A 24,635-nucleotide genomic window follows, 5' to 3' on the forward strand; every position below is an offset into this window, starting at 1 on the left:
CTACCATGTTGACACGGGTTTTGTTTACAATCTATGTAGAAATGTTAATGTTTAAAAATAAACACCACAACATATTAAGATCAAACTCTGTAAAATAAACGATCGGTAAAAGAAATAGCCTCATTAATGGGACATCTCAGATACATCTTAAGCCAAGTACACGAATATGCCCGAACATTAAAAACAGTAAATTGTAAATGTTTATTTATATAAATATTGTTTTATTATCTATTTGAATAAAAACGGTTATGAAATGTTTGAACTAGTCATAAAGATATCAAATCTTTCTGTTATGCTAAAGGAGTGTATGATGCACTGAAAGAGTACTAGTCAGATCTCATTTTTTTTATTCAGAGTTAATGTTTGATTCACAATCGGTTGATAAAATGAAAGAGTCTATGGAATATTTTTTCACAAATTAGTTTAAAGATTACGCATCTGACATTTTGAATTATTAAAAGAAAATTGAGGCCCTCCGAACTTCTTTACACGTTATCTAAGATACACCCTAAAATGCCCTAATCATTTCTATAGAACATTACCTACAAATTGTTGAAAGAGGCTTTTTGGAAAAAGATTTGCAACTTTAAACTATTTAGTTTTTTGTCAACAATCTTTTAAACAAATGTTGAATTGTTTTGCAATACATTTCTATATTCATTTTCTAGCATGGAAAACACGAACTATGAAAACTATACTTACGATCTACGATTATTTCTGTTAAAATTAATTTGAAATTGCATATATAGCTGACAGTGTATATGAAGGCAAATGATCCGTATTTAAAGCGAAGATCATTTTTGCGTTGATTGGTCGAACTTTTTTAAATGGAAAATCGCATAAAAGCGTAATATATTAAATTTGAAATTTAAAATTTTACGAGCACAGGAAGATATGTTACTTGTCGTAAAGCAGTTCAAATTTAATGGTGACCATGTATACAAAATGTGATTATCAGCCGATCTCCATATCTAATATTATGATTCATGAAAACTAGTCATTCAGGTCTATTCGGTAGTTTTATTGTGCCTAAAACATGAATGAATCTTAAGGAGGTAGACCTAGGGTAAGTGACACAACTCTTATAAAACATTGGAACGTTTGCATTCAGCATTTTACATCAATCTCATGTAAGCATCAAAGTAATTTGGACTGATTTCATTATGTTCCAAATGAAAGCTTAATAGGCTTTGGTGAAATTGAATTTGATACAAACATTTTGATGATTTCAAAGAGTAATCAAGGGAACCAATGTTATAGGGTAATCAAAAGAATGTAATCCAGGGACAAAGACCAGACATGGAAAACAGACACACACAACAAAGAACATAGAGTGATTAAAATCATACATACAACGTAACAAAAGCAAATGAGCAACTCAGACTCCACTGAAAACTGGGAGCATGGACCAGGTGCACCGGTAGAGTAAGCGTCCTCTGCTTTTCTGGAAACACCCGCCGAGTTGCTCATAAAAAGTCAAGTCCAGGGTAGACGAAAAGAAAACTATGACCCGTTGAATAAATCAGTTTTCTAGAGTCAAGCCTTATTTTTAAATAGACTATGTTTATGTTATTTACTATAGATAAATCTGTACTTACTCGTACTACAGTCTGCTCCTGTATAATGACTTGTACATTCACATTTTCCATTTGAACATGTTCCTCCATTCTTGCAACGCAGAGTGCCGTCAGTGCAGTGGTCCTCTTGAACAAGAATAATTATTATTGCACAATATTGAGATTCCCACAAACATGATACGGTGTTCGGAATATTTTGGTCCCTGTAGCTGATCAACAATTTTTGAATAAATTGTCGGTGTTCTACTACGTTTCTATGTTTTCCATGTCCATGTTTCAATACTTAAGTTTTTAAGAACATTGTAGCTATGCAAGGTGTATTGTGTACATTAGTATAGTTTGTCCTATGCTTTATATGTTGATCTTGACTTGCATGATATATTTCAAAGGTCATTTTAGTATTTTTTGTTTTCAATTTCTACATTTTAACTAAAACATTTTGTATAGTAGTTTTGCATCATATTTTGTTAAGTTACAAGTGAAAGCTCCACGCGTTGAGAATGATTAAAACATTACGTATACAGGAAAAATTGCACATATGTTTTTCATATGTTTCTTTAAACTTCAAATGTTTAGGACTACCAATAAAAACATGTTTTCAATTCAATTATTAGTATATGATAGTCTCTTATATAAATATCAATAGGTATACAAATGTTTCCTAGATGATTTCAATCAATTAAATGAGTATGCTTTCATTTCAACTGGGGCAAAATATGCAGTTTATGAGTTTTAAAGACAAAATATAGATATATTTCCATATGTCCTAAACGTATGTTTTGAAACATATGAAACATGTTACAATTTTTCCTGTGTAGACGAACAGCAATAGTGTTTGGAAGTAATATTTCTTCTTCAAATATTCTCATACACGGCTGCAATATAATCCATTCGTCCCTTTGAGCAACAAGAGCAACTCCAGACATATTTCCCCAAACTGTATAATACAAGTTTACTCATAGCTACATTTCAGTTCACATTTTCCACTGGACAAGAATGAGCATACGGTTACAAAACAAGATGTATTTCCCTACCTGACACCACAAATTATAATCACGGTTACAACACATGCCACGTTTCCCTATCTTACAACACAAAGTATACACACAGCAACAACACATGCCATATGTCTCTATCTTACAACACATTGTATACTCACAGTTACAAACCAAAGTATACTCACAGCTACAACACATGCCATAGTTGCCTATCTTACACCACAAAGAAAGTATACTCACGGTTACAATACATGCCATATTTTCCTACCATACAACACAAAGTATACTCACGGTTACAACACATGCCACATTTTCCTATCTTACAACACAATGTATACTCACGGCAACAACACATGCCATATTTACCTATCTTACAACACATTGTATACTCACGGCTACAACACAAGCCATATTTTCCCACTGGGCAACACATTGTATAGGTTTGATGTGTAAGTATATTATGGCAAAGCTCTACGTGGCGACTTGGACCTATCAATATAAGTTTTGTTTTACATACTATTTAGTATTCTAAATACAGAGCGATCAATTCGTTCCCTATTGTGAGGTTTATACTAACGTGCAGCTCGAATAAGTCTACTTTTCAGTCTTGGATATGACTGGATCATAAACTATCAATGAAACTAACTTTAAGTTTTGTATTTTTTTTTGTAAATGAATGTGGCACCCAATGGGTTTAGGTAGAAACGAAGGAAAATGGTTCTCAATGTACATATTTGTCCATTTGATATGCTTTCCTTCCATTCCACAATTTATGAGCAACTCGACGGGTGTTTATGGAAAAGCAGAGAACGCTTACCCTACCAGAGCACCTATTAAAGTTTTTGGTAGCGTCCGGGTTGCTCATTTTCTTTTCTTTGTACGTGTTATTGTGGTTATGTTATGTCCTTTGTTGTGTGTATCTGTTTTCAATGTCTAATCTTTATCCTTGAAATATATTCTTTTGATTTCCCTCTCGAATCTTGTTTTTCAGCTCATTTTGAAAATCTATAAAGATTAAACACGTACATTGTCCTAAAGTATCCAATATAAGTCGTCCTGAAATGAAAAAGATGCTGCGATTTGTACGAGGGAAAGAGCATATTAATACGACAGGAATCGAAATAAAATACAGGGTGAAGTTGACAACTGTCCTCTCTTCGCCTGCGTTTTGATAGAAGAATGACTCGCACTTACCTTGTCCTTACTTTAGTTTAGTTTGTTGCCGTTAGTGTGTTTTGACTAATGATCAATTTTCTTGTTACCCGTAGTTTTGGTCTTCTATTTTGTTTGTGTTTATATGTATTTGTTATGTTTATACATTTGATATAGTCATAGATTAAAACTTGATTCATCTGTTTTTGTTGTTTTATAAAGAAATGCATTCGACTATCACACTATTTAATCCTGGAGAAAAAAGTTGTTCTTTATAAGTCAGTATTTTTTTTTAATTCGTAAAATATATTTGTTGAATAAACTGTCATTGAATGATAACACTTTCGTTTACATTGGACATTCATTTTAAGGAATTAAATACAATGTTTGTACAATCAAATTCATGATTTTATATGTTAATTTATCTAAAATGTTAAAATGATATAAGAATATAACATTTACGTTCTCCTGCGTATGTAAGTGTTGTGGCAGACGACCAAACTATTGATATGAGTATTAACCAATTCATATCCTGCAAAAAAAAAAAAGTTCGTTCAGATATTAAATTTTCAAAACATTTCAAATTAGAAATGTTTTGAAATGTGCACCAGAGGCCTAGCAGGAAATCAATTTTTAATTCAAAACATTTTTCATGCTAAATATCGGATCTTGTTGATATCTGAAAGTGAACAAATATGTACAAGGGTTCTGGATCATCTGCGAAGATCACTCGTATTTAATAAATAAAAATGCAGTCTTCTATGCCAATAAATCTCAATATCATAATTTTATTATAAATGATAAATCCGCTTTTAAGGATAAGTAGAATCCTCATTATATTTAATGTCAATTAAAAACCTGGGATGAGCTAAAATACCGGTCAGCGGTAGTAATCATTCCTAGTATTCTAGCACGACAATACCCGGTTTAGATCACATCAGTGCCGACCCTTGAGATTGTCCATATATAGGATAAACCAGTTTTGGAATTATTTAAACTCATTATTCTTATCACATTACATACAAATACTCAAAAGAATCATCTGTTCAAGAGATTTGTTGTGAATGGTGAAAAAGTTCTGTTATTTCCGTTTTCACATTGTCCTTCTGTTGGAAACAGCAGTTTTGACGTTTTCAAGCTTCCTGGTGTTTTATAAGGCGTCTGATGCTCCATTGGTCCTTGATTTGGGGTTTTGCAACTTCAGTCTTAGCAGTGGATCATTGAAATGCATGCTTATAAAATCGTCAATTATTATGACTTACCCTGTATATGAACCTGTGACAAATAACTGTTAAGTTATTTAAGGTCAATCGAATAGACCAGGTCTTGATAGTAACGTGTACTTTTGAAAGATAAGCTTAAACATTGTATGGTCTTCGAACTATACAGTGATGTCGTCTGTTTCGTATGCAAATTGACTATGACGCCTTTTTTACACGTCTATCCTGAACAAGTTGTACATAGATATGTCAGTTTGCCTCTACATTCCTTGTATTACAAATGATAGGTACAATATGGTATTAATGCTGCTGACCAGAGATTACTCCTTGAAACACATGTATATCGAAATTTGAAAATGATAATTTTTTATTTGCAATGGTCCATCCTGCTTCACTGTAACTGATATGAACAGACGGAAATGCTTTCCGAAATATAGTTAACCTACATTGTCTATTAGTCAACATTGTCGAATCGAAGAAGGGGAACTTTTGTTGCTGGAAAAGATGAAATTGGCGTTACTTTTTTCTAAAAAAAGGCTGAGTAATAAAACGTTAAAGTTTAGAAAAGATAGGGCATTAAGGATTAAATTTTGGTTAATAGTTGGCTTAGAAAGGATAGCTACTAAAGATATCAACTGGGATCACAAAAGTTGTTAGACCTATCCCCTGCTATCAGTTCTTCTATTGAAGAACTTCCCAGCTTACAAGTTAATATGGAGTACATGATGTCCATCTGTTATTTTTTATTTCTGTTTAATATGAAATTAACTTTATTATATAGATAGCAGTGCTTTATCATGTTCCCAGTGTAATAAATTTCGATAGTTCACAATGTGAAATAAATTCAGTAATTCTCTCACCAAAACGTAACATATTTGATATCAATACACAAATCACAGAATTTTAAATCTATGTTGAAAACATTGATAAATTATGGAGAAAATATATATAATAAACAGGATAATCAATTGATTACTGTGTATAACCAAAATATGATCACTCATGCCAAGAACACTTGAGATTTACATCTTAAGATAACAATATATTGTAATACAATTTAGAAGAAGTTGGAAATTTATGATAAGATGTATTCAACACAATATACCAAAAGAGTATTAAGTAGCACTCAAGCTAAAATTCATGCAATATGTAATTCATGGGTTAAAAGCCTACATACTTTTATTTTTGATGTTTTGTTTGAATTGCCATGGTAAACTGGAATAAACCTTGAATTTTTCATATAACCCCAGTTCTTAGGAGATAAAAATTATATAGAATTGCATTGTAGATTTCAAAATTACGGGAAAAAACTCTGTAAATGACACCCAAATATAATAGAATCTATTGGATTTTCAATGTTGATTATCATCTAAGACCAGGCAGATTTGAATGAATAATTACACATTTCATAGTATAGACCCATAAAACAACTTAATTACAAAAATAAAAATATGTAGTCTTTTTTTTGGGGTGTATCACATATTTCAGATTGTGCATGAGTCTTACAAAGACAGCTACTTAAACATATAAAAAATCTGTTAAAGTACCAAAAGTATTCCTTGCCCATTATGACCCAGATTATTTTCATAATTTTGCTGTTGTAACTTCAACATTTTATGCCTAATATTTTAAATTAAAATGAACAATTTCAGACACATCATAGTTCAAATAAAATGTTTTGCCAAGTGAAGCCATTTGAACTCTGGTCAATTGGGGCAAGTGCAGACACAATATATATTTGGACACATTTTAAAAAATGATTTTGATGGAACATTAAGAGACACCCTGCCACATAATGGTGAAAAAAAGGGGGATGGCAAAATGTTCAAATACAACATTTTTGATTTTGCTGAAAATTGATCATGACCTCCTATATTTTCTTGTACTAAACAAATGACCAAAATTTTAAAAAAATATCATTTATCTATTCTCAAGTTATCATCTAGAAACAGTTTGGGGATGGATATACAACTTTTTGGGAGGAATCACATAATACCTGCCACTTTCTGCGGCTGAGTATAAAAAGGAAAGTTCCATGATTTTCCGGAATAGTAAATAAAGTAGAACGGCTTTATCAAACAGGAATTGAAGTAATACTTTAATTTTTCAGACAGACAGAAAAAAAAATTGGAATGTTCAATTATAAAGAACATAAATAAAAAAGTAGGCATATCATATATCTGTACATGTAAGCTACATGTGTAAATCATGTGAATATCTAGATATCAGAATGTGTAAAAATATATGGTATAAAACTTCAGTACAAAATGTACAAAATATGTAGAAATTAGTAATATAAAACAATACCTATCCGAATGAACTTGACATCATCACTGAGTTACTTAACATTTGATAATTTCACTTACTCATTTACAAATGTACATTTTTTCCACCTATGACATTTGGATAGTGTATTTATGTAGAAAAAATAACAGCTTTCTTAAAACAACAAAATTTACAATTCAGAACCTATATAATAGAATAGATAATCAATTTAATTTTAAGAATAAGTATTTTGGATTTCAAAACTATGAAGACATTTTAAATCACTATATTTTACAACACTTCTAGGTATTTTTTGTTTCAATATTTATGCTATCCCAATAATCAGCCTACAGCTATGGAAACATAATGATTTTCAGGGAGTATTTATTTTCGTTATTTTCCCAAATGGAGCAATAAGCACAAACAAAGTAACTCACAAAATCAATTTTTTTGAAACCTTAAAAATTTATACCCTTGAATATAATCCATTGACAGAATTTGTAAAAAAATATTCTGTTAACAGTAATGCTTGGATTTACTATTACAACTGTTAATTTGACAGGAAAGTTGATTAACCTAGTATAGATTCTCAACTTAAAGTATACAAGTAGTTCAAAAATGGTATTTTCCTGAATAAACGCAAAAAAATCATTTTGATAACAAAATACTGAGAATATTTTTGTTTAATCAGAAACTTGAATACTGAAAAGATTATCATAACTATCTAAAGATAAAAACACAACATAGATAATCACACACAAAAAAGAACTATAAAAAGTCATATAAACTGTAGATTATTACAACAAAACTGAACACACCATACCAAGCTGGCTTCCAAAATCTTAATTTCAGATCATGACAAGAGCTTTATTATGCTTTAAAAAAAAAATTGTTGACTAACTTTCGAATATTAGCCTAAATATAATCAAACCTGCCAATACAATACAAAGTACATAAGGCCGATATGGGATTTAGTTGTCCAATACTGGATTTAGACGTCCAATATGGATTTTACCCATACAATATGTCATATTTTCCAAGTTAAAATCCATATTGGCCTGGTTATATTCCATATTAGCCTGGTTAAATTCCTTAATGACCTTGGCCAATATGATGAATTGGACTAGTTTATCAATAACGATATAATTATGTAAGGTTTTCCTTATTGGCTGAGTTAATGGTCCTTGGCTAGCAAAATTGGGACTTCAGTTACACCTCAGTCCAAAAAGGCGATCCTCAGACCAATAACTAAGCCAATATGGAAAACTTTATGAAATAATACTATATTACAATTTAAAATTATGCCTTTGGTAAATCTCATGAAATACAATTTGAGAATTATAATTTCTAAAGCCATATTTATTGCACTACAATACACATACATGTACATGCACCCAAATATACTAATACAAAAACTTATAGGAACACAATAGAGAGGGAATGTAAAAATACAAAAAAGTAACATAGAGGGACAAAACTGATCACATATAACAACCCTTTTTAATGTGTTCATAAAGTAAACTGAGAGTGACAAACAAAACAAGACATAAAGAGGCCAGAAATTCCTGCCTTGGGACAGATGCAAAAAATGTGATGGGGTTAATGTACTTTGGTGTGATCAAACCCCTCCCCTTTTAAATCTTGCCACTGTGAACAAAAAAAAACATAATTTATACCAATGTTTTACAGACTAGCATAAATTTTCCTATTCAAAAGGTAGATACACAGAGATAATTTTGATCATAATTTTTTTTTAATTTTAAATAAATGAATCACAAATGCCACTTTGAATTGGGACTTTTCTATCCAAAAGGTGGATACACATAAATAATTTTGATTGTAATTATTTTAAATTTTAAAGTAAATGAATCACAAATGCCACTCTGAATTGGGACTTTCCTATCTAAAAGGTAGATACACAGAAATAACTTTGACCAAAATTTTTAAAGATCCTAAAATAAATGAATCACAAATGCCACTTGGAATTGGGACTTCTGTGGGTTGTTTGTATCACAGGTAAAACACAAAATAACAACAAACATGAAATAAATTAATTTGAGAAAAATACTGTAATCTGATTGGTTAAAATAATTTTGTTATATCTCAATGGATACAAAAAATATTGACATGCCCCTATTCAGTTAAATTCAGAGCTTCTTTTCTCATGTTTAAAGATAAAAATATGTTTTAAAATTAATTTATAAGAATTGGCTATGATAAAAATTTTGTCTATTGAAATATAACATAAATTTTCCATGTGCATATTGTTTATTGTACTAAGTGCAACAAACAAAATATACACATGGAAAATTTATGTTCTTTTCCAATAGACAAAATTTTTATCGTAGCCAATTCTTAAATAACAAAATCCCCCTTCATGGGGACTTTTTAGACACTCACTGTCGCCATTTTTGTATGGCTTTTCCACTCTTTCCTTTTCCAGCTTTTTATGGACCCATATATTGTAATCAGTAATATCACACTTTGAAGTTTATGATACTGGTTTTGCTGTGAACATAAAAATTCCTGTTGGATTGACATTAAAGCTAATCACAGATGTCAGGTTATGCTGACCTAGGCTGTACCCATCAAATACTTCTTGTAGGTTATAAGTTCCTTGGCTTAATCCAAATCTTGAAAGGGGATATTTGACCCTAATGTAGTTTCCACCTTGTTCTGTGTAAAGAACTGCTATAGCCATACTTCCCTTTGGTAGAATTGGTTTAGTCCACATCTGCACTGAGTGAGTCTATAAAACAGAGATACAATGTAATTACTGTTTATAGTGAAAGTAATTATTTTTTCATAAATATTAAATAAATGTATATTGTTTACCTTTTTCATCGAAGTTTGTAAAACAAGAAATTGTAAGTGATGGCTCAATAGTGATACCTCTATTTTCAATCACGATATAATCAAATAAACAAAGTCCTTGGTAAACAGGAAGTTTTAGTCGATTTTTCAAAAAAAGGATCCCCCGGTGTGGCACACCTACAGGAAGAGTGCATTAAAATTTCAAGCGACTGTGCTGAATAGTTGCTGAGAAATGTGGAACAAAAATTTCAACTTTCAAAAAAATAAAGTCCTCAGTAAACAGGAATTTTTCTGAAAATAAATCCCATTGTATGGCACACCCACAATAAGAATGCAAATAAATTTCAAGCAGCTGTGATGAGTAGTTGCTGAGAAAATAGTGACAGAAAATAATCGTTACTGAAACATGGACATGGGTAAAACAGTGTACCCCCTTTCCTTATGAGCGGGGGTATAATAAGTACATTTGCAGAGGTTCAAAGGGGTAAATTCACTAACACAAGTTTCAGGCTTCCTTTTTTGCCAAAGTTTCAACTTACTATTTGAAATTTTCTGTTTGCTTACTTTAAAGCTTAAATACTAATATACAGAAAATACAAGCAGTTTTGTCATAATTTAGTCACAAGGAGGGCACAAAACTGTTTCTTCACAGTTTTCAAAGAATTTTCACAAAAATAAAAGGTTAAGGAGTAGTTGAAAAAAAAAATACAGTGCAAGTTATGAACAACAAAATCTTTTATCATGAATTGTGATGGTACAGAAGGCTATTTTTGTATAAATACGCTCTATATTTTCTACATAAAAATGTCTCATGAAATAAGCTATTTTAACACAATTCGGCTAAATTTTCTAATTTTCCTTTATTTTCATCTATAATTTAAGTGAAACACATGAATTAACAGTAGTGAAACTTTGTTTTTTAATGAAGGCACATATTCAACTTCTGAATTATGCAATTTTAAATTCTATTTGAAACACTTTAGTTTTTGAGGCTGATTTTGACATTTTCTGAACATACTCTTTTACTTTCAGGAGTGAAAGGTACTTGACTTTCTAAGTTACAAATCAGTGATCCACTTGAGGGAAATCAAAAGTCCATAATAAAAAGTCAATTAAAGAATATGAGGTCCAAGGTCCAGGTAAATGATATTTCAAATGTCCTAGAACGGAAACTGAGGGTCCTTGACTAGGGATCACCACTTACTGTGAAAGTACTTTTATTCATGGATACCAATTTTTGTAGATCAGGATATAAACACAAGTTTGTGGATTCTTGAATTCGTGGTTTTGAAGTTTTCAGTATACACGTCAATGGGAATCTTCTTTTTGTTGGGACCCAAATATCCTGGTTTGGCCTACCCATGAAAACCACGAAAGCTGGTACCCCACGAAGAATAATACTTTCACAGTATACAAATCCCTACATTTGTATCACTGAATAACACTCTTGTACATATATTTCCTCTTTACCAGAATGGCAGTCTAATTTTTAAGCTTAAAAAAGGCAGATGTCATCCTTGAACTATTACAGATTATCTAATTTAAATTCTTACCATCATAATTTGTTTCCCTTGAATACCCATCGGGTCTTGGTTAATGGCTAGTAGTCTCTTATTCAGAAGAAGACTTTTAGAACTGTTCCTCATGTTCCTCAAGTCATTGGCAAGCAGCAGGGGTGCAGCGAAGATACACCACATACCAAAGTGGACCTTCTCCTGGTCTGGGCTTAGTCCAAAGTTACCAACAATTATCTAAATTATGAAAGAGATATTCAGATCAATTCAATTCGTTTAAATACTTGTTAATCAGATATTTTCCTTTAATTTTGTAAAGCCCAATTGTGCAAAATTACTTTCAAGAATAGAAGGTCCTAGACTTTTTCAAGTTTCAAATCAATGGTTCACTTGAGTAAACTCAAAAGCCCTCAACATGAAGTTGCACCAGTTGTCATGCTATGCATACCCCACCCATATAGGAAGTTCATACTACAGAGTAACCATTCAACATATGGCCTATCTATATAAAGCCACATACCAAATTTGAAATCAATCCATCCATTGGGAGTCAAGATAATTGCAAAGGAAATTTTTTCGAATTGACGGACAGAATGATGGATGGATCAGGTGATTCTAATTTACCATCCAAAATAGCTGAAGGTCCAAGACCTGGGGAAATTTAAGAGATCCTAGGTCAGAAATTGTTAGTCCCAAACCTCAGACTACTGCTAACTTGAACAACTGTTTTCAAGCAATAAGGTAATAAAGTATTAAGCAAGTTCCATAAAACAGATAATTGAAGGTACTTTTCTCCCTTTCCTGGAGCATTTTTAAAAAATTCTGTATAATAATGCCAGAAGTTGCAATTGGTTCAATGACATGTTCAAAGACACATGAACCCACCAAGTGAAAGAAGAGCAAGTAATCTGTTATCACACAATAAAATGCTTGTCATTTCTTAACTTTTAGGCTGGAAACATCCTTGAGTTATCCTTAAATCTTCAATTTCAAGCAATCTGATTGGTTAAAATTTGAGTTGGAAAGGATTTGAGGAAAATCTCAATTTGACATTTCTTTTAATGAAACTGACCCCTGCTCACTAAAAACAGAAGAATAATGCATATTTTTCTGCTACAAGTGCTATCAATGTTAGGTAAGTTTGTGAAAATAGTACTATTAATTATGCATGGGCATCCTGATAATTTTTGTATCACAGTCCATCTTTAAACAAGCTTTATCTTTGTGTAGAAGAGTAAGGATTTGTGAACATTGTGAATAGCCTTACCATATCCGGGTTATTCCAGCCACCAGGCCCATGGTATGCAGACATGTTGTATGGATCTTTAGACCACCAGTTTATGATACTAATAACACTATCCCAGGAATCCTGTATATCATTGTAATTTCTCCACATATTGCAGGTCTTCCTGATAGCAGCATAGTCAGGCTGTCAATATAAAGTAGTATATATGGACATGGCCGTGCAAAAAATCAGGCAAGAGGTTGAAAGTACCAGTATTTTATAAATTCTGAACAAAATTCAGGCAGGTATTAACTTTTCCCAACATTAATCAAATGTCTTTTCCATTTCATTTCAATGCGTTACCTACCTTAATTTTAGCAATGTAATTATCCATAGGCCATGGACAGGCAAATATCATAGGTCTACCAGTCTTGTTTAAGAAAAACTCCATAGTGGGATAACCTACAACAATAAAACAAAATGGAAAATAGCCTTTTAATTGTAGCATTTACAAGCAAATAATGGAATTTGATTGTTGTTTTCTATTTGGGCAAGATTGATTATTTTACATAACCTTCTATTTGGGCAAGATTGATTATTTTACATAACCTAACTCGGTACTGTGAAAGAGTAAAGGGAACCAAAGTTATAGCGGTAATCAAAAGAATGTAATCCAGGGACAAAGACCAGACATGGAAAACAGACATACACAACAAAGAACACAAAGTAACTAAAATCATACATACAAAGTATCAAAAGCAAATGAGCAACTCGGACTCCACTAAAAACGGAGCATTAGCATATGTGAAGTCATAAATCTCGATCAGTCTGGATTCAGCAATACAAATAATTCCAAACAAAATAAGGCTTTAATGAAAGGACAAATCATAATTTTAACTTCAATTGATTAGAAATTTAATAATTAGGATTGTTTTTAATTTTTGACCAAGTTATGCTTGCATAACCAACTCTGGGGTAGTTAATCTTAGTTAATAAACCAGTTTAAGGTTCATGAAGGGTAAACTTCCCCAAATTTGGTTATTTCGCATAAACTGGTCAGAAATTTAAAGCAATCCTTAATTCTAATATGAAATGCTTCAAAGCTCTTAAGACCACAGCAATGGTAAACAAAAGGCTCCCAGGAGCCTGAATCTCTCAAATGGTTAAATTTTTGCCTTTCAAGGTCAATAACTCTAACAAGAAGTTGTCCGGCAAGTTTGACTCCATGAAGACTTTGGTAGGACTTATCGTGAGGATCATTACCTCAATTGGAAGTTTCATTCAATCTATTATAGTTTTCAAGAATTTTTTGCCTTTCAAGGGCAATAACTCTTATATGGAGTTGTCTGACAACTTTGATCCCAGGAGACTTTTGTAGGCCTTATAATAAGAATCATTTCAGCAACTGAAAGTTTCATTCTATCTATCATAGTTTTCAAGATATAGGCTGAAAACTGTAAAAAAAAATGTCATTTTTCACCTCTCAAGGACAATAACCCTTACATAGAGTCATTATTTGAGGTCAATTTGTGCAGGATACTCTAAAGAACAATGATCATTATAAGTTTCATGCAAATCTATTCAGCAGTTTCAGAAGAGAAGATGTTTGAAAAATTGTTAACGACGATGACGACAGATGCCAAGTGATGAATAACACATGACTGACATTTCGTGCAACACATAGGCTGCATCTATTAAAAAATATGAAGAAACTGATCCTATTTGAATCAAAATAAATCGTGGAAAATCCATTTTATCATTATTTTACCGTGGGCTGGCCATTTACGTTGTTATTTAACACCTTGCTTTCACTCGGGATAAAACATGTAAAATAAATGGCCAGCCCTTGGCAAAACAATGAGTTTCTGTGTTTTATTTCTTAATTGTCTTCAATTTTTGAGCAGCTTATGAAAAAAAAAACTTCAAGTCAATTTACAGTTCCAACACCATAATTCATTTTTTGAACAAGTCCTAAAGTTTGTTATGCATGCATAGCTCGATAAAAAAATATTTTAATTTTACAATTTATTTCATGACCGATGCAAGTTCAAATTAGGAATTCATCCTTATTAATCAAGTGTTTGTAAATTACTTGAAACACAGACTACAGACCAATCAAAGTGATGTTGCAATAACAATGATGTTATGAAAATAATGATCCAAAGAGAAATAACCAATCATATTAAAGTTATGTAAACTTTTAGCAAAATTAAGCAAAAAAACTTCCACTGACAACACCAATGACATAAACACCATTACAGACAGACAGACAGACATAAAATATGGTATGTAAGTCTCATCTAATGACTCTGCGGTTTGACAAGAATGGACTCCATGCATGGAAATTTGCCATTTACAGAGGATTGAGTTAAGTATTAAAAGCAAAATATATTTCAGTGTAAAAAAATACTGATAAAAAAATAACAAATATCTACTAAACAACACTTCACATAATACCTTGCCACTTCATGGTCACATGCACTAGGAAAATTGTCTAATAATAATAATCTAGTATACAGTTTAATTTGCAATACACGAAAAAATTGTGCAAACATCTATTTCTACATGATAAAAGTGTTATGAAAAGACATAAATCGAATATTTTGCTTTGTAAAGCAGCATATAGATCTCAATAGTTTACAACAAAATGCAGACCAGTCTTCCAGTTTCAATTCCAGTAAGGAAAATGAAAAAAAGACTTGTGAACCCTATCATAACAACTCAATTTACCATATTTCATATCATCATGAGCTGCATTACAGTGATCAAAGAAAACAAAGTCAGCTCCCCAGTCAGCAAAGGTCAGTGCGTCTGTTTGCATGTGGAACTCACTTCCGATATACTTTGCACAAGTCTCTATTCCAAAATCTTCATATATACCAAATTTCAACCCTTTTGAATGAATCTGAAAAAAAAAACTGACCTTGTCAGACAATATAGCAGCTATACAGCAAAACATATTTTAAAGTAACTTTCTCCCAACAAAATTTGAATGTGTCATAACATAAAAACCACTGTATTCTAAACTAAAAATAGGGCATCAAATGGGCATTAAATGATACTTGCTACATCGCAAAAGATTTTTGGGGCTAAAAACATCTTAAAATGGCCATAACTTTGGTATAAATAATTTGATCAAACTGAAATTCAGCTTTGATCTGTATGTTATGCTACTCAATAACCAAACAAAGTCTGAAAAAGATCCTTCAATATCATCCAAAGTTATCATCTGGGAGTGGACTGAGGGACAGATGGACAGATAAGCAACTTTTTTTAGGGTATTATAAAATACCACCCCACTTTGTGTGGCAGGAAATGAAAATAAAACAAAACTTCTAGCTCTCTACTCAATGAAATAAATTCATCTTTGTATGCACTGGGAATATTGTATAATAATGATATATTATTATATTGTTTAATGTACAATACACAAAAATATCACGTACAAAATCATACTATCCTGGAAACCCATATTTGTTGAGCCGCACACATGGCAAGTCCATGCAGTACAGGTTTTTAAGTACAATATTACTAATTAATACATGTACAATGAATATCTCAAGGATAAGTTCTTCCAGAATTGTGAAAAGTTCTGACATTTCCATGACTGTAGTGTAGCATAACAAGAATTTGATTGAAATGTATCATTAGCAGTATCCTGTATGTAGGGGTCTGAAACATGAATGCCTCAAAATTGTAATTCAAAATGACTTTTTAACTCTAAAGATAGCCATAGAGCGGATGTTCTATAGGAAAAAGAACAGATATGGTGAAATACAACAAATGCACCATGGTATTGGATGTCTATGATGTTCCCGTTGGTCAAGATATCTTCCTTTTATCAACATGGTTGTGCCATTAATACAAATCAATGTAGCTCTATCCCTAAGATGCAAAGCCTAAAATCATATTATAAAGGATAAAAACTCACATAGTCTGCCAAAGCTTTGATACCACTTGGGAACCTTTTAGGATCAGGTTGTAGCCTTCCTCGGGAGTCTCTCTCTGGAGATGGCCAGCAATCATCCAACAACACATACTCATACCCAGCATCCTTATAGCCTCCAGACACCATAGCATCGGCCATTTGTTTGAACAGATTTTCACTGAAATAACATCAAATAATTTTTCCACCATTTAAATTACTAAATCAGGAACACATTTAAAACTTTGCAAAAATGATAAATGATAATTTTTACACAAATTTCCCATTTTGAAGTGGTAATTTATTTGCTGAAAGTGCAATCCAATTAAAAACTAATAACACAAAATTCTTAGTTATTTGTTATGTTTTCTTCAAAACCAAGAGTGTTCCAAGATTCACATTTTTTAAATTCATGTAGATTGGCAGAACACTGGTAGCCAGTTGGTGAGCATTTTGGAGTGGATAAAAACTACAAAAATCATACTTTTTCAAGCCTTTGAAAAGAGGAACAATTTTAGAAAAAAAATCATCAGATGAAGAACTTTAAATATACATTACAATCTTTCAAACAATGACTTTTCAGCCTCTTTGACCCCTTGTGACTCAAAAAGAATGAGAAATGTTCCATAACTGGTTGAAAAACGCAGAAAGGATTTCCAAATGGATCCAATGAATTATTTTTAAATGGATCAGAAATTAAAAATTGGATTCTTAGGGTATGGCCTCACGTTTAAAAGAAGTTACATGAAACTAATCAAATAAAAAGAATCTCAAAATTGAATGGAAACATAAACCTTCTACATGTATATCAATTTTAAATAAACACCCATTTTTTCCCCTTTTTTCCAGAATGATAGGAGTCAGTAAATCTAATTTGAATACCAAGGAGCCAGTGACCCTAATTTGAATACCATGCTTTATCTAAGATAAGTAACAATATATCAAAGTTTCATGACATTTGGTTACCTATAACTTAAGTTATCACACTAAGACAAACAAATTAACGATTTTTTATGGTTGTATAAAAATACAATTACATGTATTTTAAAGTACCAGTCCATATTAAATTCAGACACAGCACATAGCGAAGTGATTCATAGTTAAAAAAAAAAACACCAAAAACAACGATATGATATATTTTTGAATAGCAATTGTCCTCTCCAAATTCACTTCTATACTTCTAAGAAAATCATACATTTATCTATCACTATATTCAACTAAATCAAACCAAATCAAGAACAATAACTCTTGCAGGGTGTACAAACCATATTTTTTTCTCAAAAGTGCAATGACCAAATAAAAAAACTAAGACTGGCAACGTAATCAGTAACTAATTCAGAACAAGAAATAAAAGTGAGTTCAGTGGGTTTTTGACATGAATGAATCACCTTCTGTCTGATTTTTACAAAGACTGCTACTTAATACTTATAAAATATTGTGTGGTTACTTTGAAGTTCTATAGACAGAATGATACATACTTAATACAATCATTGGGGTACTTTTCACAGTCCACTTCACATCTAAACCTCTCCCAGTTCCTCCAACCCATCGTGGGTGTGAGAGAAAGTCCATTATCTAACCCTGAACTATAGGGACTGATCAACAAGATACATGTCCATACCAATATAAACCACATTATCTGTAAGCAAATACATTTAACCCTAAATTGCTATGTTGACTTCTCTACTTTTAAGTTGCTTGAGTAAGTGAGGCTACTATTTCACTGTACCTGCGTTTAATGTTGTTTCAGGGCCAGTTGCAGCCTGCCCTGTGGTGTGATTCATAGAAGATGCATGGGTGGTCTTCAGCTGACATTTTTCATCCTTTTGACATGGTTGAGATTGTTTTTGCTTTGGTATATTCACCGTATCCATTCTCATCATATTCTATCATTTCTTGAAATGAAATAGGATCTACTAATAGTTATAAGTTTTCAAAGTATATGCATGAAATATCCTTTTAAGGAGGTAGACCTAGGGTAAGGGACATAACTCTTGAAATCAGTGATATGCTTGTATCATATTCAACTTCTCCATAGCCTATCAAGCTTTCATTTGTAACAGAATGAAATCAGTATAAGTTACTTAGATGCTTGCATGAGACTGATGTAAAATGCTGAATACAAACATTCCAATGATTTGAAGGAGTCATGTCCTTTACCCTAGGTCTACCTCCTTAATTTAATATTATCTAATAATGAACATAAATTCAAATATAATAATAGCTTGGCCTACACTAATGTCAACCAACATTTTAATTTCTCTACTCTTCACAGTGGAGTCTATCAAGTTCACCATTCTGACACCACTGTGACAGAATAACTGAATTTTGGTAAACTTCAAGCAATTCTATTTTTTAGAATACAAGAATTATCCGAAGTTTTTACATTTTCCCATTTGTGATGGATACAAACTTTTCAGATTCACAATTAAATCTTTCAACACTTTATGATTAATTTTCAGTTGTAATTTTTGCCAATGAGACCCTTTATTGCCCCTTCTCTATTTTCTAGTTAAGGTTCAGCATTACCTTATGACAAATATGACCTCAGTTTCACCACTTATTTCCCTCTGACTTAACAGACTGTGTATCTAGAATATTTTTAAGGCATAGCATCCCCTAGATATGAAAAAGATACATCAACTATGTAAAACTAAATCAATACCTGACCTGACCCTTCTGCTAAAATCTTGGTTCCTTAATTACTCTTTGATATTGTCCCTTCATTTACACAGTATTCCAGTATTGTATAACAGTATTGTACCAGTATTGTGATTTTAAAAAAAATATACTAATTGTGCATAGTATTGTGAATATTCTAGTATTGTGATTTTATTGGAACTTTGCACAATAATTTTAAGAGTAATATAATTATTTTACACCTAAAGTACAACTATAAAATGGAAATGCTGATGTAGACGAAATAAATAATTGCAAAAATGAAATAAAATGAATAAAAATATTAACTTATTATCTTCCATTTGAAATTTTCAGATAAAAAAAGATTCTAGATAAGAACATCTATGTCAAATATGCAACAAAAATGATGAAGAAAAAACTATCTTTATATTGTAATAAAAACATTTTATGGGTATGTCTGCAAAATAAAGTTATTATTTTGTTATTGTTAAAATTACTATTACAATGATTAAATGGTCATAATAATAAACAGTCATTTATTTTACTTTCTGTTTTAATTAATGATTTAGTCTTATTAGAACTATTTTAATTCATTTAATTTCAAAGTACTTTGATGATCTAAATAACCCAATCATCTAGATAATTAAGTTATCAGTATCTAATTAAAGCTTTTTGATGTCTTTGATCTTCATTAGTTTTTCTTTGAAGTTCTTCATGATGTCTTTGATATTAATTTAAAAGAAAAAAAGTTTCAGAAAAATAGAAGCTAAATGGCCATCAAATCTGCCATGTCCATGGAGTACCAGATTGCCAAATCCCAAATAGCTGATCCCCAGATTGCCCATTATTTCTGATTTCGGTAATTTTAACCAAATCACAGTTAACCAAACCCATATTGCCAATTCACAGATTGCCACCTCCTTCTTGTTTTGGCTTTTACAACAATACTCATTACAATTTGCTATGGAAAAGGACATTTCAAACGGCATAAATTCTAACAAGAAAGGAACAGTGACAAATACATCTGAATACCAAAATTGTAAATATGGTAGCTTCCATGTCTGGCTCATGGTCATGGTCAGTGGTTCTGAGTAGTTTAAGTCCATCTGCATCTGTTGTACGGGCTCGTCCAGATTAGTCCCAAAAAGTACATTTCCAGTATTACACATCCGCTGCATTTCTTTTGTCTTTTCGAGTAACGGTGACCATTACATCTGTCTTTCTTAACTAGAGTTGGTACATCCATGATTGTTTTTGTTGTTCTGATCATATGGACTTGTATTTGTACATTGTACCTCCTTGTCAAAGTTAATTAAAAGTAAATTCATTTGTATTTGCTTTCATTAATTATCATTTTATCTTTTCTTTGAACCACAATATTAGCATGCTCATTGTTGTTAAAAAAGTCCTTGTTGATACAAAATTTTTCAATAGGCTTTTGGGAATGAGATTCAGACAGATAAAGTGATATTCGTTTTTAAAAACCAAAATAGAAAAAGTCAGCAATTTGGACTCAACAAACTGAGATTTGGTTTTAGGAACCAAATTAGGAAAAGTCGACAATTTGGGTATCAGCAATTTGGACTCGGCAAACTGGGAGTTGGCAATACAGGATTTGGCAATTCAGGATGTTGCCTGTCCATTATTCAGCTAACATAGCAAGCTTCTACACACAATCTTGCCCATACTGCAGATCAGTATCATGTTTAATTGATTTTGTGTGAGAATAATTCTGCGATTTCAATGATGGAACTGTTGAAATACATGTATTATAATTTGTTATTCATACTTTATGATGTAATATGTTTCACAATAAAAAACAGAAAATATTTCATTTGTAATTGTCTTTTATGCGTTCAAGTGTCTATACTATGCAGAAACTTTCAGTATATTAGTATCATACAAATCCACATCACAACTGCAACATGGCATGCAAATAAGCAAATTTAAACAACTGGTCAAAACACACAACAAACTCAGAAAAATCTACAAATTCACAGCCTGTGTTTACACAAGGAGTTATATATAGAAGGATTCGCATCTAGTGAACTATCACAATATCTTGTGTGGCAAGATTTCAGTATACTAGCCACAGCTACTTGCCGCCGATACAGTCAAAATTAGATCATCTAAAACATTGATATCACAAAAGCAGGGGAAGCTACAGCTATAAACATCCTTATATACACTGTCAGACCATTTTTATCAATTTAAAACAAATTTTATGATAATTGCGATTTGAAGGAGTTAGAGCTTTAATTTAGGAGGGACTCCGACCGCCATTTTTTTTATATTAACAGTTGGTCAAATAAAAATCGTTAATATCAAGCAAGAACGGGAGGCTGCAGCTACAAAATTTCTTATATGAACATCCTTGGACCATTTCTGATCAATTTGAAATAAATTTATGAGGATAGATTGGGTTTTGAAGAAGGAGATTAAATTTTAAAAGAATAGCGCAACCTCCCTCGAAGGCGGGGCTACGCAGTCAGGAGTGAAAACAAAGGCTTGTTTTAAAGTTGATATCACAAATGCAGGGAAAGTTAGGAAAAAGGAGTTTGAATTTTTGATGAGGAGGGAAGTACACCTTCAAAGGTGGGACCAGGTTGAAAATTTGATAAGAGATTAAGGTCTCAAATATCGAGGTATTGATCAAAACAAAACACTGAAAAAGTCTGGAGGCAACTTGAGGTGAGATATTTTAATTTTTTTTTCAAACCATATGGGTCAGAATACCAACATCTAATGTGTTGAAATGTTGAAGCAATGGAAATCATTCGCCATTAACATGGCACGCTCAGCATCAACGAAATGCATCTGGGGTATTCTCGCTGTATATCACCCCAAGCAACATATTTATTATTGTACTATGTCAAATTGCACTAGATTCCAATCCTTGCTATATATAAATCCTTGGTTTACATAACAATTAAATACACAATTACAATACCAGTAAGTACAATACTGATATACCAGTATTGCACAAAATTAAAAAAAATCACAATACTGGAACATTTTTTATTAAACAAGTATTGTGCACAATACTGGTATAGCAGTATTGTGATTGCCAAGTACAGGATATCCTTTACCTTTAATACATGTACATTGGGAACATTTCAAAATACGTGTATTATTAAAACAGCCGGCAGTTTTTTGTAATAATTTTACATAAAATGTATGCAACTTTCTAATATCTAAGGGATGCTATTCCTTAAAATCATTCTAGATACACACTTTTGCCTGTAGTCTCAGACAAATTAATGGAGAAATTGAGGCCATACGAATGAAAATGAATGTCTTGAAGAACCTTAACCAGGATGCTATTTATTTTTCTGAATATTGTACTGTAGTGTCCATTCCTTTGTTAACTGTCGTATCATTTCTGTATTGGTTAACAACGAACATACATAGCATGTCATCTTTAGAAACCATTTAATGAAGAAAATGCACAATTCTGCAAGTTTCTTCGTTTTTCTGTGTCGGGGTGTTTGTAGAATGGGGACCGAAACGAATTCGTCAACAGAAAAAGAGTTGTCACCTCGCCCTATTTGGCAGACGTCCATGAAATCTCTAAGTGGCGGGTTGAAGACCTACAAGAGTGTAAACTTCATGTAGGCAAATCCTCCCTTCTGTAGCAGTATACAAACTTTTGAGATTTCTACCTTGTACACCAAACTGCGATATGACATGCTAAAGTCAATTCTTCGATATATCATATTGTTTTTACATGTACAGGGAACTAAAAGATAATATTACTCTAGCACTAGGTAGAGAAATGATTTAGTAAAAACAAAACAAAACAAAACAAAACAAAACAAAACAAAAACAAAAACAAATAAAAATAAATAAATAAAAAAAACATACTGATATCTTATTTAATCTGTGTAAGACAGAAACTTCATATGGGTCAATCATTGTGATGAATTGTATTGATGATATAGAAGGCTGGACAAACTCCTGATTACAAAGTTTATTTGACGATATTTGCGCTCCATAGAGAGATTCCGTGAACAAATTACAGATTCAACAGAGACGGATCAACTATGAAATGTATACACTATAGGCTCTACGTGTATGTTCTGGTAAATGGGTAATTAAAATTATGACGTCAAAATCATCCATTTATCATGAAGTTTCGATTTCAAACATTCAGAAGTTTTCTTTACTGTTAGTAGATTTCAAAGCTTAACAAAAAATGTTTTACTAGGTAAGTGAAATCGGAATAAAAACGTTTGAAATCAATGCAATTCATCACAATGATTGACCGATATGAATTAAGTTTCTATGCTACACAGATGAAACAAAATATCTTCAGTTAGATTCAACGTTTTACATGATGGACTAACTACTCCAGCAGTGCTATCTAGAGGTTGTCTGGCAAGCTATTTTCTGACTTGGTGCCATCCTAAGGTTGGGTATGGAGGAACGGAATCCCACCCTCTTACGTTGTAGGAGTAATGGACTACTTACCAAAACTTGACAGTTTTTAGCTGCAATGACATCATAGCACTTTTGACACAATTAAGTTCAAATAACTACTTTTGAAGGTTATATGGTTTACAGTTGATCCGTTACTGTCGAGTTTGTAATCTGTCCGCGGAATTTAAAATTCTCATTAAAAATCACAATACGGTCATGTGACAGAGGGAGAATTAAGGGAACCAAGGTTATAGCAGTAATCAAAAGAATGTAATCCAGGGACAAAGACCAGACATAGAACACAGACATACACAACAAAAAACAAAAAGTAACTAAAATCATACATACAAAGTAACAAAAGTAAATGAGCAACTCGGACTCCACTAAAAACTGGGAGCATGCACCAGGTACACCGGTATGGTAAGCGTCCTCTGAAAGTTGAAATAACACCGAGATACATTTCATTTTCTTTGAAACCTTCAAGTGAAATTTATTCATACAGACCAATAAAGCAACTAAATAAAAATAATGAAATGTGTAGCTTTTTAGGGGGTGTATCACCTATTACAGAATTTCCATGATTCTTATTAAGACTACTTCTTAAAAGCTGTCTTAGTATAAGAAGTGACATCCAAAATTGATTAACCCAATTATTAACTTACAAAGCTTTTCAATATAATCACACGTACGTCAGATACAGTGTATAACACAAATATGGTAATATTGGTATGAAGGAAATTCTCATGTCCAGATTTTGAATAGTAAACACGTACACACTTCTACCTTGATTTTCCAACTAATTTATTGGTAAAACATTTTCACATTCACAGTGCACTTGTTATGGTGATGGCATCTCCTACTGTACATCATTATAATATCCATGATA

The 24,635-nt window shown here is 32.0% G+C and overlaps 2 protein-coding genes across 2 annotated transcripts; both read right to left on the reverse strand.

Annotated features, from left to right (window-relative positions):
• Positions 1 to 1,569: 1,569 nt before the first annotated feature.
• LOC148601785 (uncharacterized) lies at positions 1,570 to 5,070 on the reverse strand. Its single transcript, XM_088554432.1, has 5 exons — positions 4,990 to 5,070; positions 4,190 to 4,259; positions 3,602 to 3,631; positions 2,969 to 3,064; positions 1,570 to 1,703 (listed from the first exon to the last, which is right to left on the reverse strand). The coding sequence occupies exons 2-5, from the start codon at positions 4,254 to 4,256 to the stop codon at positions 1,570 to 1,572; spliced, it is 327 nt and encodes a 108-aa protein (XP_088410558.1). The 5' UTR covers positions 4,257 to 4,259; positions 4,990 to 5,070.
• Positions 3,993 to 22,834, reverse strand: LOC148601786 (alpha-N-acetylgalactosaminidase-like). The gene is made up of 8 exons (XM_088555205.1): positions 22,738 to 22,834; positions 18,169 to 18,329; positions 16,697 to 16,871; positions 15,496 to 15,670; positions 13,133 to 13,227; positions 12,808 to 12,969; positions 11,580 to 11,777; positions 3,993 to 9,961 (listed from the first exon to the last, which is right to left on the reverse strand). The coding sequence occupies exons 1-8, from the start codon at positions 22,747 to 22,749 to the stop codon at positions 9,704 to 9,706; spliced, it is 1,236 nt and encodes a 411-aa protein (XP_088411331.1). The 5' UTR covers positions 22,750 to 22,834; the 3' UTR covers positions 3,993 to 9,703.
• Positions 22,835 to 24,635: the final 1,801 nt, after the last annotated feature.

The sequence above is a fragment of the Perna viridis genome, chromosome 12 (assembly GCF_037379345.1).
Source record: "Perna viridis isolate PV_CMFRI_1.1 ecotype Kerala chromosome 12, ASM3737934v1, whole genome shotgun sequence".
Classification (NCBI taxonomy): Eukaryota; Metazoa; Mollusca; class Bivalvia; order Mytilida; family Mytilidae; genus Perna; species Perna viridis.